General features: G+C 54.6%; 1 protein-coding gene across 1 annotated transcript; it reads left to right on the top strand.

The window, feature by feature from the left end:
- The first annotated feature begins 151 nt into the window (after positions 1–151).
- On the top strand, positions 152–14,073 carry LOC146751070 (filamin-B-like). The gene is made up of 9 exons (XM_085535688.1): positions 152–191; positions 632–760; positions 1,544–1,681; positions 3,420–3,535; positions 5,905–6,037; positions 7,840–8,016; positions 9,206–9,424; positions 11,478–11,735; positions 12,641–14,073. Exons 1-9 carry the CDS (start codon positions 152–154, stop codon positions 12,826–12,828), a joined length of 1,398 nt encoding a protein of 465 aa, XP_085391814.1. The 3' UTR covers positions 12,829–14,073.
- Positions 14,074–14,314: the final 241 nt, after the last annotated feature.

Below are 14,314 nucleotides of genomic sequence, written 5' to 3'. Positions count from 1 at the left end.
GGGTCTATGGGGCAAAATGAGGGGTTATGGGTCGTCTATGGGGCATAATGGGGGATTATAGGGGGGCTATGGGGGGTTAGAGGAGGTCTATGGGGCAGAATGGGGGGTTATAGGGGGTTATAGGGGGGCTATGGGGGGTTATAGGGGGGCTATGGGGGCAGCACGTCCCGGGCAGCCCCTTCCAGTTCACTGTGGGACCCCTCGGAGAGGGGGGGGCTCATAAAGTCAGAGCTGGGGGGCCCGGATTGGAAAGGGCTGAGACTGGAGTGCCTGGTGAGTGATAATGGGGGGTTATAGGGGGTCTATGGGGGGTTATAGGGGGTCTATGAGGGGTTATATGGGGTCTATGGGGTGTTATAGGGGGTTATAGGGGGGCTATGGGGCAGAATGGGGGATTATAGGGGGGTCTATGGGGTGTTATAGGGGGTTATAGGGGGGTTATAGGGGGTTATAGGGGGGCTATGGGGGGTTATAGGGGGTCTATGGGGTGTTATAGGGGGGCTATGGGGGTTATAGGGGGGCTATGGGGGGTTAGAGGGGGTCTATGGGGCAGAATGGGGGATTATAGGGGGGTTATAGGGGGTCTATGGGGTGTTATAGGGGGTTATAGGGGGGCTATGGGGGGTTATAGGGGGGCTATGGGGGCAGCACGTCCCGGGCAGCCCCTTCCAGTTCACTGTGGGACCCCTCGGAGATGGGGGGGCTCATAAAGTCAGAGCTGGGGGGCCCGGATTGGAAAGGGCTGAGACTGGAGTGCCTGGTGAGTGATAATAGGGGGCTATGGGGCAGTTATGGGGGTCTATGGGGCAGAATGGGGGGTTATAGGGGGGTTATGGGGTGTTATAGGGGGTTATAGGGGGGTTATAGGGGGTTATAGGGGGGCTATGGGGGGTTAGAGGGGGTCTATGGGGCAGAATGGGGGATTATAGGGGGGTTATGGGGGGTTATAGGGAGTCTATGGGGCATAATGAGGGGATTATAGGGGGGTCTATGGGGCATAATGGGGAGTTATAGGGGGGCTATGGGGGGTTAGAGGGGGGCTATGGGGCAGAATGGGGGATTATAGGGGGGTTATGGGGGGTTATAGGGAGTCTATGGGGCATAATGAGGGGATTATAGGGGGGTCTATGGGGCATAATGGGGAGTTATAGGGGGGCTATGGGGGGTTAGAGGGGGGCTATGGGGCAGAATGGGGGATTATAGGGGGGTTATGGGGGGTTATAGGGAGTCTATGGGGCATAATGAGGGGTTATGGGGGGTCTATGGGGCATAATAGGGGGTTATAGGGGGGCTATGGGGGGTTAGAGGGGGTCTATGGGGGGAATGGGGGGTTATAGGGGGGTTATGGGGGGTTAGAGGGAGTCTATGGGGCATGATGAGGGGTTATGGGGGGTCTATGGGGCATAATAGGGGGTTATAGGGGGGCTATGAGGGGTTATAGGGGGTCTATGGGGCATAATGGGGGGTTATAGGTGGTCTGTGGGGCATAATGGGGGGTTATAGGGGGGTCTATGGGTCTGACCCCCATGTTTCTGCCCCATAGCGGAGTTCAGCATCTGGACGCGCGAGGCCGGGGCCGGGGGTCTGTCCATCTCGGTGGAGGGTCCCAGCAAAGCCGAGATCGCGTTCGAGGACCGGAAAGATGGATCCTGTGGGGTCTCATACGTCGTGCAGGAACCCGGTATGGGGATATGGGGCAGGATATGGGGCAGATATGGGGCAGGATATGGGGCAGGATATGGGGCAGGGATGGGGGGGGGTATGGGGAGATATGGGGCAGGGATGGGGGGGATATGGGGCAGGATATGGGGCAGGGATGGGTGGGGATATGGGGCAGGATATGGGGCAGGGATGGGTGGGGATATGGGGCAGATATGGGGCAGGATATGGGGCAGGGATGGGGGGGGGGGGTATGGGGTCTCCAATGCTGGCCCTATAAGCTTAAATGACCCCATAACATGGGGTATGGGGACCCCAATGCTGGCCCTATAAGCTTAAATGACCCCATAACATGGGGTATGGGGACCCCAATGCTGGCCCTATAAGCTCAGCCCCATAAACTCAGATGGCCCGATAACATGGGCTGGCCCCATAAGCTCAGCCTGGTATGGGGCTGGGGGGGGATATGGGGAGATATGGGGACCCCGATACTGACCCTATAAGCTCAGATGGCCCCATAACATGGGCTGGCCCCATAAGCTCAGCTGACCCCCCTAACCTCAGCCCGGTATGGGGCAGGGATATGGGGGGATATGGGGACCCCAATGCTGGCCCCATAAGCTCAGTCCCATAAGCTCAGATGGCCCCATAACATGGGCTGGCCCCATAAGTTCAATGAGGAGCACATCCCCATTAATCCCCATTGAAACCCATTGATCCCCATTGACTGCCATTGACACCCATTGATCCCCATTGACTGCCATTGACTCCCATTGACCCCCATTGACCCCCATTGATCCCCATTGACTCCCATTGACCTCTATTGACCTCTATTGATCCCCATTGACTCCCATTGATCCCCATTGATCCCCATTGACTTCTATTGATCCCCATTGACCGCAATTGATCCCCATTGACTTCCATTGACACCCACTGACCCCTATTGACCCCCATTGACCCCAATGGATCTACATTGACCTCTATTGATCCCCATTGATCCCCATTGACTGCCATTGACACCCATTGATCCCCATTGACTGCCATTGACTCCCATTGACTCCCATTGACTCCCATTGACCTCTATTGATCCCCATTGACTCCCATTGACCTCTATTGATCCCCATTGATCCCCATTGACTGCCATTGATCCCCACTGACCGTCATTGACCCCAATGGATCTTATCTCCCATTGATCCCCATTGCTCCACTGCTTAATGAGTCAATTAACGAGGTGCTCGTTACCCCGCAGGTGATTACGAGGTGGCGGTGAAGTTCAATGACGAGCACATCCCCATTGACCCCCATTGACCCCCATTGATCCCCATTGACTCCCATTGACTCCCATTGACTCCCATTGACCTCTATTGATCCCCATTGATCCCCATTGATCCCCATTGATCCCCATTGACTCCCATTGACTCCCATTGACCTCTATTGATCCCCATTGATCCCCATTGATCCCCATTGACTCCCATTGACCTCTATTGATCCCCATTGATCCCCATTGACTGCCATTGACACCCATTGATCCCCATTGACTGCCACTGACTCCCATTGACCTCTATTGATCCCCATTGATCCCCATTGACCCCTATTGATCCCCATTGACTTCCATTGACCGCAATTGATCCCCATTGACCTCCATTGACACCCACTGACCCCTATTGACCCCCATTGACCCCAATGGATCTTATCCCCCATTGACACCCATTGATCCACTGCTTAATGAGTCAATTAACGAGGTGCTCGTTACCCCGCAGGTGATTACGAGGTGGCGGTGAAGTTCAATGACGAGCACATCCCCGACAGCCCCTTTGTGGTTCCCGCTGCCCCCAACAGCGACGCCGCGCGACGTCTCACTGTTTCTAGCCTTCAGGTGAGGCTCCGGGAGAGGGGCGCGCACAGGCCCTACACATGGCCATATAGGGGGCAGTAGGGGGCTCTATGGGGATCTATGGGGATCTATGGGGCTCTATGGGGATCTGTGGGGCTCTGGAGGCCATATAGGGGGCTATAGGGGGCTCTATGGGGATCTATGGGGCTCTGGAGGCCATATAGGGGGCAATAGGGGGCTCTATGGGGCTCTATGGGGATCTATGGGGCTCTGGAGGCCATATAGGGGGCTCTATGGGGTTCTATGGGGATCTATGGGGCTCTGGAGGACATATAGGGGGCAATAGGGGGCTCTATGGGGCTCTGGATGACATATAGGGCTCTATGGGGCTCTGGAGGGCATATAGGATATCTGTGGGGTTCTGGAGGGCATAGAGAGGACCTATGAGGCTCTATGGAGTTCTAGAGGACATATATGGGGCTCTTTAGGGCATATATGGGGCTCTGTGGGGATCTAGAGGGTATTTAGGAGGCCTATGGGTCTCTATGGGGATCTAGAGGGTATTTAGGGGGCCTATGGGTCTCTATGGGGCTCTAGAGGGTATTTAGGGGGCCTATGGGTCTCCATGGGGCTCTAGAGGGTATTTAGGGGGCCTGTGGAGATCTATGGGGCTCTATGGGGTATTTAGGGGGCTCTATGGGGCACTTAGGGGACTCTATGGGGCTCTGGAGGACACTTAGGGGGCTGAAGTGGGCTCTACAGGGCACTTAGGGGGCTTCAATGGGGCCTATAGTGCTCTATAGGGGCTTTATCGGGGTCTATGGGGTCTGTAGGGCTCTATAGGGTCTGTAGTGCTTTATTGGGGTCTATGGGGTCTATAGGGCTCAGTGGGGTCTATAGATCTCTAGGGCAGCCATATAGGGCCATTTAGGGGTCTATAGGGCTCTATAGGGTCTGTAGGGCTTTATTGGGGTCTATGGGGTCTATAGGGCTCAGTGGGGTCTATAGATCTCTAGGGCAGCCATATAGGGCCATTTAGGGGGCAGTGCCCCCCCCGTGCGCCCCCCCCTCTCTCGGGGTCTCTGATAAAGGCTATTAACAGCCCCCCCCCCCCCCCAGCCCCATATATGTAATGTGGGGCCGGGTTATGGGGTGCAATGGGGGGGTTAAAGGAGCAGAACGGCCCCATAGAAGCCCCCCCCCCCCCCAGCCCCATAACCCCCATAGATGGGGGTCAAGGGGGGGGGGTGTTTGGGACCCCCCGTTCTGCCCCATTAACCCCACCCTATAAGCCCCCCCCCATAAGGTAAGTGGGGAGATGGATGGGAATGGGGGGGGTGGGGGAAGAAACCCCATAACTTGTGGGGCGGGATGACCCCAACCCCCACCCCACCCCCCATATAATATGGGGAGGGTTGGGGGGGGTTGGGGTATGGACCCCCCCCCAAATGGGGTCATCTATGGGGTGGGTTATGGGTGGGGGGGTTATGGGACTGGGGGGGGGGGCTATGGGGTTTGGACCCCCCCCCCAAATGGGGTCATCTATGGGGTGGATTATGGGGTGGGGGGTGGGGTTATGGGGTTTGGGACCCCCCCTATGTGGGGGTTATGGGGCTGGGGGGGGCGGTTATGGGGTGGGTTATGGGGTGGGGGGGGTTATGGGGTTTGGACCCTCCCCAAATGGGGGTCTAGGTCCCCTATGGGGTGGGTATGGGGTGTGGGGGGTTATGGGGTGGGGTGGGTTATGGGGCAGAGACCCCTATGGTGATATTATGGGGTCCTGCCCCCCCCCCCCCCCTTGGGACTATTATGGGATGTCAACCCCCCCCCACCCCAAGGACTATTATGGGATGTCACTTCCCCTCCCCCTTTGGGACTCTTATGTTGTGCCCCCCCGCCCTCCAGCCCCATAGATCAACCCCCAGCCCCATAGATGACCCCCCCCCAAGGACTATTATGGGATGTCTCCCCTGCCCCCCGGGACTATTATAGTCTGTGTCCCCCCCCCCAGGACTATTATGGTCTGTCATCCCTCCCACCCCATAGATCCACCCCTTCCCCCCCGGGACTATTATGGTCTGTCCCCCCCCCCCAGAACTATTATGGTCTGTCCCCCCCCCCCAGGACTATTATGGTCTGTCCCCCCCCCACCCCATAGATCCACCCCCTCCCCCCCCAGGACTATTATGGTCTGTCCCCCCCCCCCCCCCCCAGGACTATTATGGTCTGTCCCTCCCCCCCCAAACCCCATAGATCACCCCCCCAGCCCCATATATGACCCCCCCCCAGGACTATTATGGTCTGTCCCCCCCCCCCCCCCAGGACTATTATGGGATGTCTCCCCCCACAGGACTATTATGGTCTGTCCCCCCCCCCCGTTGGGGTCTCTTATTGTCCCCCCCCCCCCATAGGAGTCCGGTCTGAAGGTTCACCAACCCGCCTCGTTCGCCGTCAGCCTCAATGGGGCCAAAGGGGCTTTGGATGCCAAAGTTCACAGCCCGTCTGGGGCCATCGAGGAGTGTCATATATCTGAGGTTACCGAAGGTCAGACCCACATCCTGCCCCACATCCTGCCCCATAGATCCATCATCAGACCCATAGAACCCCATAGAGCCCCATAGGACCCCATAGAACCCCATAGAACCCCATTATAATATATACCCTTATTTAACCCCATATACCTCCATATAACACCCCCTATAACCCCATATAACCCCATTATAACCCCATATAACCTTATATACCCTTATATAACCCCATATACCTCCATATAACACCCCCTATAACCCCATATAACCCCATTATACACCCATATAACCCCTAGTATAACCCCATAACCCCCCCTTAAAGCTTATATAACCCCATAACCCCCCCATATAACCCCATTAGAACCCCATAGGACACCATAGGACACCATAGAACCCCCTATACCCCCCCTATAACCCCCGATAACCCCATATACCCCCATTATAACCCCATATACCCCCATATAACCCCATTATACCCCCATATGCTCCCATTATAACCCCATATACCCCCATTATACCCCCATATACCCCCCTATAACCCCATATACCCCCATATACCCCCATTATAACCCCATATACCCCCATTATACCCCCATATAACCCTATAGCCCCCTATCTCTGCCCCACAGACAAGTACGCGGTGCGTTTCATCCCGCGTCAGAACCCCATAGAACCCCATATACCCCCCTATAACCCCATTATAACCCCATTATACCCCCATATACCCCCATTATAACCCCATATAACCCCATTATAACCCCATATAACCCCATATAACCCCATTATAACCCCATATACCCCCATTATAACCCCATATACCCCCCTATTACCCCCTATCTCTGCCCCATAGATAAATACGCGGTGCGTTTCATCCCGCGTGAGAACCCCATACAACCCCATATACCCCCCTATAACCCCATATAAACCCTATATAACCCCATATACCCCCATTATAATCCCATATACCCCCATTATAACCCCATATAGCCCCATTATACCCCCATATGCCCCCATATACCCCCATTATAACCCCATATCCCCCCATATACCCCCATTATAACCCCATATAGCCCCATATAGCCCCATTATACCCCCATAGAACCCCATTATAACCCCATATAACCCCATATACCCCCCTATTACCCCCTATCTCTGCCCCATAGACAAGTACGCGGTGCGTTTCATCCCGCGTGAGAACCCCATACAACCCCATATACCCCCCTGTAACCCCATATAAACCCATTATAACCCCATATACCCCCATAGAACCCCATTATAACCCCATATAACCCCATATACCCCCCTGTTACCCCCTATCTCTGCCCCATAGACAAGTACGCGGTGCGTTTCATCCCGCGTGAGAACCCCATACAACCCCATATACCCCCCTATAACCCCATATAAACCCATTATAACCCCATATACCCCCATTATAACCCCATATAGCCCCATTATACCCCCATATGCCCCCATATACCCCCATTATAACCCCATATCCCCCCATATACCCCCATTATAACCCCATATAGCCCCATTATACCCCCATATGCCCCCATATACCCCCATTATAACCCCATATCCCCCCATATACCCCCATTATAACCCCATATAGCCCCATTATACCCCCATATGCCCCCATATACCCCCATTATAACTCCATATCCCCCCATATACCCCCATTGTAACCCCATATCACCCCATATAACCCCATGTACCCCCATTATACCCCCATTATACCCCCATAGAACCCCATATCCCCCCATATACCCCCATATAACCCCATATAACCCCATAACGCCCCCTATCTCTGCCCCATAGATAAATACGCGGTGCGTTTCATCCCGCGTGAGAACGGCGTTTACTCCATTGACGTCAAGTTCGATGGGGCCCACATCCCCGGGAGCCCCTTCAAGGTCCGCGTGGGAGACCCCGGCCAAGCCGGAGACCCCGGCCTCGTCACAGCCTATGGGGCAGGACTGGAGGGAGGAACCACCGGTAGGGGGCTATGGGGACTATGGGGGCTATGGGGAACTATGCGGGCTATGGGGGACTATGGGGAGCTATGGGGGCTATGGGGGGCTATGGGGAACTATGAGGGCTATGGGGGGCTATGGGGAACTATGAGGGCTATGGGGACTATGGGGGGTTATGGGGGCTATGGGGGGCTGTGGGGAACTATGAGGGCTGTGGGGGACCATGGGGGGCTATGGGGGACTATGGGGGCTATGGAGGGCTATGGGGGACTATGGGGGGCTATGGGGGCTATGGGGGGCTATGGTGGGGGTATGGGGGCTATGGGGGGCTATGGTGGGGTATGGGGAGCTATGGGGGGCAATGCTTTCCAATCACCACTAGGGGGCAGCACTGAGTTGGATTGCAATGCTTCTTAAACACCGCTAGGGGGCAGCACTGAGACATGGGAGGCAATGGGGGGCAATAAGGGGCTATGGGGGGCTATGGGGATGGTGGGAGGACCACCACTAGGGGGCAGCACTGAGCTATGGGGGGCAATAGGGTGGTATTGCCACTAGGGGGCAGCACTGAGTGGGACTGCAATGCTTCTTAACCACCACGAGGGGGCAGCACTGAGCTGTGGAGGCAATAGGGGGCAATAAGGGGCAATTGGAGGACCACCACTAGGGGGCAGCACTGAGCTGCATTGAACTGTAATACCATATAACCACCACTAGGGGCAGCACTGAGCTGCATTGAACTGTAATACCATATAACCACCACTAGGGGGCAGCACAGTATGATTGCAATACCATATAACCACCACTAGGTGGCAGCACTGCACAGTATTAACCTGCAATACTCAATAACCACCACCAGGTGGCAGCACTGAGTTGTATTAACCTGCAATACATTATAACAACCACCAGGTGGCAGGACTGATCTGTATTAACCTGCAATACCATATAACCACCACTAGGGGGCAGCACTGCACTGAATTAAACTGCAATACCATATAACCACCACCAGGTGGCAGCACGGAGCTGTATTAACCTGCAATACACTATAACCACCACCAGGAGGCAGCACGGAGCTGTATTAACCTGCAATACTCTATAACCACCACTAGGGGGCAGCACTATAAGTCCTCCATAGCAACCCCATTACTTTGCCTATAGGGTCAAGCATTGGGGGGGGACCCCATAAACCCCCTTTTTCCCCCCATTTTAAGGCTCCCCAGCCGAGTTTGTGGTGAACACGATACACGCCGGACCTGGAGCTTTGTCTGTGACCATTGAGGGTCCATCGAAAGTGAAGATGGAGTGTGTGGAGTGTCCCGAAGGCTTTAGGGTCATCTATACCCCGATGGCACCCGGCAGTTACCTCATTGCCATCAAGTTCGGGGGGCCACATCACATCGCAGGCAGCCCCTTCAAGGCTAAAGTCACTGGTAAGGGGGATATGGGGGGTCTATGGGTCAATATGGGGGTCTATGGGTCAATATGGGGCATCTATGGGTCAATATGGGGGTCTATGGGGGAGATATGGGGGGTCTATGGGTCAATATGGGGCATCTATGGGTCAATATGGGGGTCTATGGGTCAATATGGGGGTCTATGGGGGGGATATGGGGGTCTATGGGGGGCATATGGGGGTGTAGGAGGCTCTATAAGGGGTTTATGGGGGGTATATGGGGGGTTTGGAGGGGGATATAGGGGTCTATGGGGGGATATGGGTGTCTATGGGAGTCTATGGGGTGTATATGGGGGCCTATGGGGGGGATATGGGGTGTTTGGGGGGGATATGGGGGGTCTATGGGGGCCACATCACATCGCAGGCAGCCCCTTCAAGGCTAAAGTCACTGGTAAGGGGATATGGGGGGTCTATGGGTCAATATGGGGCATCTATGGGTCAATATGGGGGTCTATGGGTCAATATGGGGCATCTATGCGTCAATATGGGGGTCTATGGGTCAATATGGGGGGTCTATGGGTCAATATGGGGCATCTATGGGTCAATATGGGGGTCTATGGGGGGGATATGGGGGTGTAGGAGGCTCTATAAGGGGTTTATGGGGGGGATATGGGGGGTTTGGAGGGGGATATAGGGGTCTATGGGGGGATATGGGTGTCTATGGGAGTCTATGGGGTGTATATGGGGGCCTATGGGGGGGATATGGGGTGTTTGGGGGGGATATGGGGGGTCTATGGGGGCCACATCACATCGCAGGCAGCCCCTTCAAGGCTAAAGTCACTGGTAAGGGGGATATGGGGGGTCTATGGGTCAATATGGGGCATCTATGGGTCAATATGGGGGTCTATGGGTCAATATGGGGCATCTATGGGTCAATATGGGGCATCTATGGGTCAATATGGGGGTCTATGGGTCAATATGGGGGTCTATGGGGGGGATATGGGGGTGTAGGAGGCTCTATAAGGGGTTTATGGGGGGGATATGGGGGTCTATGGGGGGATATGGGGGGTCTATGGGTCAATATGGGGGTCTATGGGAGTCTATGTGGGGGGATATGAGGGTCTATGGGTCAATATGGGGGTTTATGGGGCGGATATGGGTCAATATGGGGCATCTGTGGGTCAATGTGGGGGTCTATGGGGGGGATATGGGTCAATATGGGGATCTATGGGGGGATATAGGGGTCTATGGGTCAATATGGGGGGTCTATGGGTCAATATGGGGCATCTATGGGTCAATATGGGGGTCTATGGGTCAATATGGGGGGTCTATGGGTCAATATGGGGCATCTATGGGTCAATATGGGGGTCTATGGGGGGGATATGGGGGTGTAGGAGGCTCTATAAGGGGTTTATGGGGGGGATATGGGGGTCTATGGGGGGATATGGGGGGTCTATGGGTCAATATGGGGGTCTATGGAAGTCTATGTGGGGGGATATGAGGGTCTATGGGTCAATATGGGGGTCTATGGGGGGGATATAGGTCAATATGGGGCATCTATGGGTCAATGTGGGGGTCTATGGGGGGGATATGGGTCAATATGGGGATCTATGGGGGGATATAGGGGTCTATGGGAGGGATATGGGGCATCTATGGGGAGATATGGGGGTCTAAGGGGGGTCTGTGGGGAGTTTGGAGGGGGATATGGGGGTCTGTGGGGAGATATGGGGGGGTTGGAGGGGGGATATGGGGGGGATATGGGGGTGTAGGAGGGTCTATAAGTGGTTTATGGGGGGGATATGGGGTGTTGGGGGGGATATAGGGGGGATATGGGGAGACATGGGGGTCTAGGAGGGATATTGGGGGTTTTGGGGAGGATACAGGGGATCTATAGGGGGATATTGGGGGTTTTGGGGGAGATAAGGGCATTCTATGGGGGGATATGGGGAGATATGGGGGTCTAAGTGGGGTCTATGGGGAGTCTATGGGGTAATATGGAGGTTTGGGGGGGGTATGGGGGGATTTGAGGGGCATATGGGGGATCTATGGGGGGATATGAGGACCCCCCCCTATATCTCCCCCTATTCCAGGTCCCCGTCTGGTCAGCACCCACTCCCTGCGTGAGAGCTCCTCGGTTCTGGTTGATTCTGGGTTGGGGGTCTCAGTTCCCCCCCCACAACAACGACCCCCCCCAGCTCCTCCGCTGCCCCCCCCCCCATCCGGACCCACCCCCCCCGGGGGGGTCCCGACCTTCTCGGACCCCTCCAAAGTGGTGGCCAAAGGTTTGGGGCTGAGCAAGGCCTTTGTGGGGCAGAGGAACTCCTTCACTGTGGACTGCAGCAAAGCTGGTAGGGATCTATGGGGCTGGGGGGTTATGGGGCTGGTTATGGGGCTGGGGGGGACTTATGGGGCTGGTTATGGGGCTGGGGGTTCTGGGGGGTCGGTTATTGGGGGGTTATGGGGGGGTTTGGGGGGATTTATGGGGCTGGGGGGGCTGGTTATGGGGCTGGGGGTGGTTATGGGGCTGAGCAAGGCCTTCGTGGGGCAGAGGAACTCCTTCACTGTGGACTGCAGCAAAGCTGGTAGGGATATAGGGGGGGGCTATGGGGTTATGGGGCTGGTTATGGGGCTGGGGGGTCAGCTATGGGGCTGGAGGGGCGTGGTTATAGGGCTGGGGGGGGTGTTATGGGGCTGGGGGGCTTGGGAGGGTTGTTATAGGGCTGGGGAGGGGGTTGGGGGCAGTTATTGGGGTTATGGGGGGTGTCCCCCCCTGATTTAACCCCATATAAGCTCCTATATTCTCTATGTATCTATAGGTTCCCATATAACCCCATATATCCTATATTTTCCATAGGTTCCAACATGCTGTTGGTGGGCATGCAGGGTCCATATAACCCCATTATAACCCCATATAACCCCATATACCCCCCCTAGAACCCCATTTCCCCCCATATAACCCCATTATAACCCCATATAACCCCATTATAACCCCATATCCCCCATATAACCCATATCCCCCATATAACCCCATTATAACCCCATATAACCCCATTATAACCCCATATCCCCCCATATAACCCCATATAACCCCATATATCCTATATCTCCCTATAGGTTCCAACATGCTGTTGGTGGGCATGCAGGGTCCATATAACCCCATATCCCCCCATATAACCCCATATAACCCCATATTTCCCCATATAACCCCATTATAACCCCATATAACCCTATATTCTCCTCTATCTCCCTATAGGTTCCAACATGCTGTTGGTGGGCATGCAGGGTCCCCGCAGCCCGTGTGAGGAGCTGCAGGTGAAGCACCTGGGCCGGCAGCTTTACAGCGTGTCCTACGTGCTGCGGGAACGCGGGGAGCATCTGCTGGTCCTCAAATGGGGGGATCAGCACGTCCCACACAGCCCCTTCCGCATCAATGTACCCTGAATGGGACCCCCCGTCTATGAATGAACCCCCTCAGTTAATGAATGAACCCCCCCCCATTCATTATTGCCATTAAACCCCCCCCATCTACTCCATTCATCCCCCTTCCGCATCAATGTACCCTGAATGGGAACCCCTGTCTATGAATGAACCCCTTCAGTTAATGAATGAACCCCTCAGTTAATGAATGAACCCCCCCCCCCATTCATTATTGCCATTGAAACCCCCCCATCTACTCCATTCATCCCCCTTCCGCATCAATGTACCGTGAATGGGACCCCCCACCTATGAATGAACCCCTCAGTTAATGAATGAACCCCTCAGTTAATGAATGAACCCCCCCCCATTCATTATTGCCATTGAAGCCCCGCCCCCCATTCATTATTGCCATCGAAGCCCCCCCATCTACTCCATTCATCCCCCTTCTGCATCAATGTACCATGAATGGGACCCCCAGTTAATGAATGAACCCCCTCAGTTAATGAATGAAACCCCCCCCCATTCATTATTGCCATTGAAGCCCCGCCCCCCATTCATTATTGCCATCGAAGCCCCCCCATCTACTCCATTCATCCCCCTTCTGCATCAATGTACCATGAATGGGACCCCCCATCTATGAATGAACCCCCTCAGTTAATGAATGAACCCCCCCACCCATTCATTATTGCCATTAAAGCCCCCCCCCCAGTCAGTGAATGACCCTTCACTCTATTTCATTCATGTTTTATTGCCATTGAAGTTCTCTCCCTCTCCATCCTTTATTACCATTGAAGCCCCTCCCCCCATCCACTCTATTAATGTCATTGAAGCCCCCCACTCCCACCCCATCCACTCTATTCATCTTCTATTGCTATTGAAGCCCCCCCAGTCAATGAATGACCCCCCCTTGTGTCAATAACCCCCCCCCCCCCATTTACTCTATTCCATTCATGTTTTATTGCCATTGGAAGCCCCCCTTTCATTCATCTTTTCCTATCACTGAAGCCCCCCCAATCCACTCATCTTTTGCTCTCATTGAACCCCCCCACCTCCATCTACTCCATTCATGTTTTATTACCAATGAAGCCCCCCCCCAAACCCCCCCTTAATTCCATTCATCTTTTACTGCCATTGAAGCCCCCCCCCCAACCCACTCCATTCCAAATCCACTCTATTCCATTCACTTCTTGGATTCCCATTGCACTCCCTGAGCTTCCATTCATTCCTTCCTTCCTTCCTCCCTTTCCATTCATTCATTCCTTTCCTTCCTTCCTTCCTTCCTTCCTTCCTTCCTTCCTTCCTTCCTTCCTTCCTTCCTTCCTTCCTTCCTTCCTTCCTTCCTTCCTTCCTTCCTTCCTTCCTTCCTTCCTTCCTTCCTTCCTTCCTTCCTTCCTTCCTTCCTTCTTTCCTTCTTTCCTCCTTCCTTCCTTCCTTCCTTCCTTCCTTCCTTCCTTCCTTCCTTCCTTCCTTCCTTCCTTCCTTCCTTCCTTCCTTCCTTCCTTCCTTCCTT

The sequence above is a fragment of the Coturnix japonica genome, unplaced genomic scaffold, assembly GCF_054131305.1.
Source record: "Coturnix japonica strain WE unplaced genomic scaffold, WE-NBRP24 Scf153, whole genome shotgun sequence".
Classification (NCBI taxonomy): domain Eukaryota; kingdom Metazoa; phylum Chordata; class Aves; order Galliformes; family Phasianidae; genus Coturnix; species Coturnix japonica.
Note: the sequence above shows the minus strand (reverse complement) of the source record. Positions and strands in the feature narration are given on the sequence as shown.

Excerpts from the sequence above, each read along its gene's own strand:
- LOC146751070 (XM_085535688.1), top strand. The coding sequence starts at position 152 with ATGGGGGCAGCACGTCCCGGGCAGCCCCTTCCAGTTCACT. Across the intron at positions 1,682-3,419 it reads ATACGTCGTGCAGGAACCCG|GTGATTACGAGGTGGCGGTG; the intron begins GTATGGGGATAT and ends GTTACCCCGCAG. Across the intron at positions 11,736-12,640 it reads TGTGGACTGCAGCAAAGCTG|GTTCCAACATGCTGTTGGTG; the intron begins GTAGGGATCTAT and ends ATCTCCCTATAG.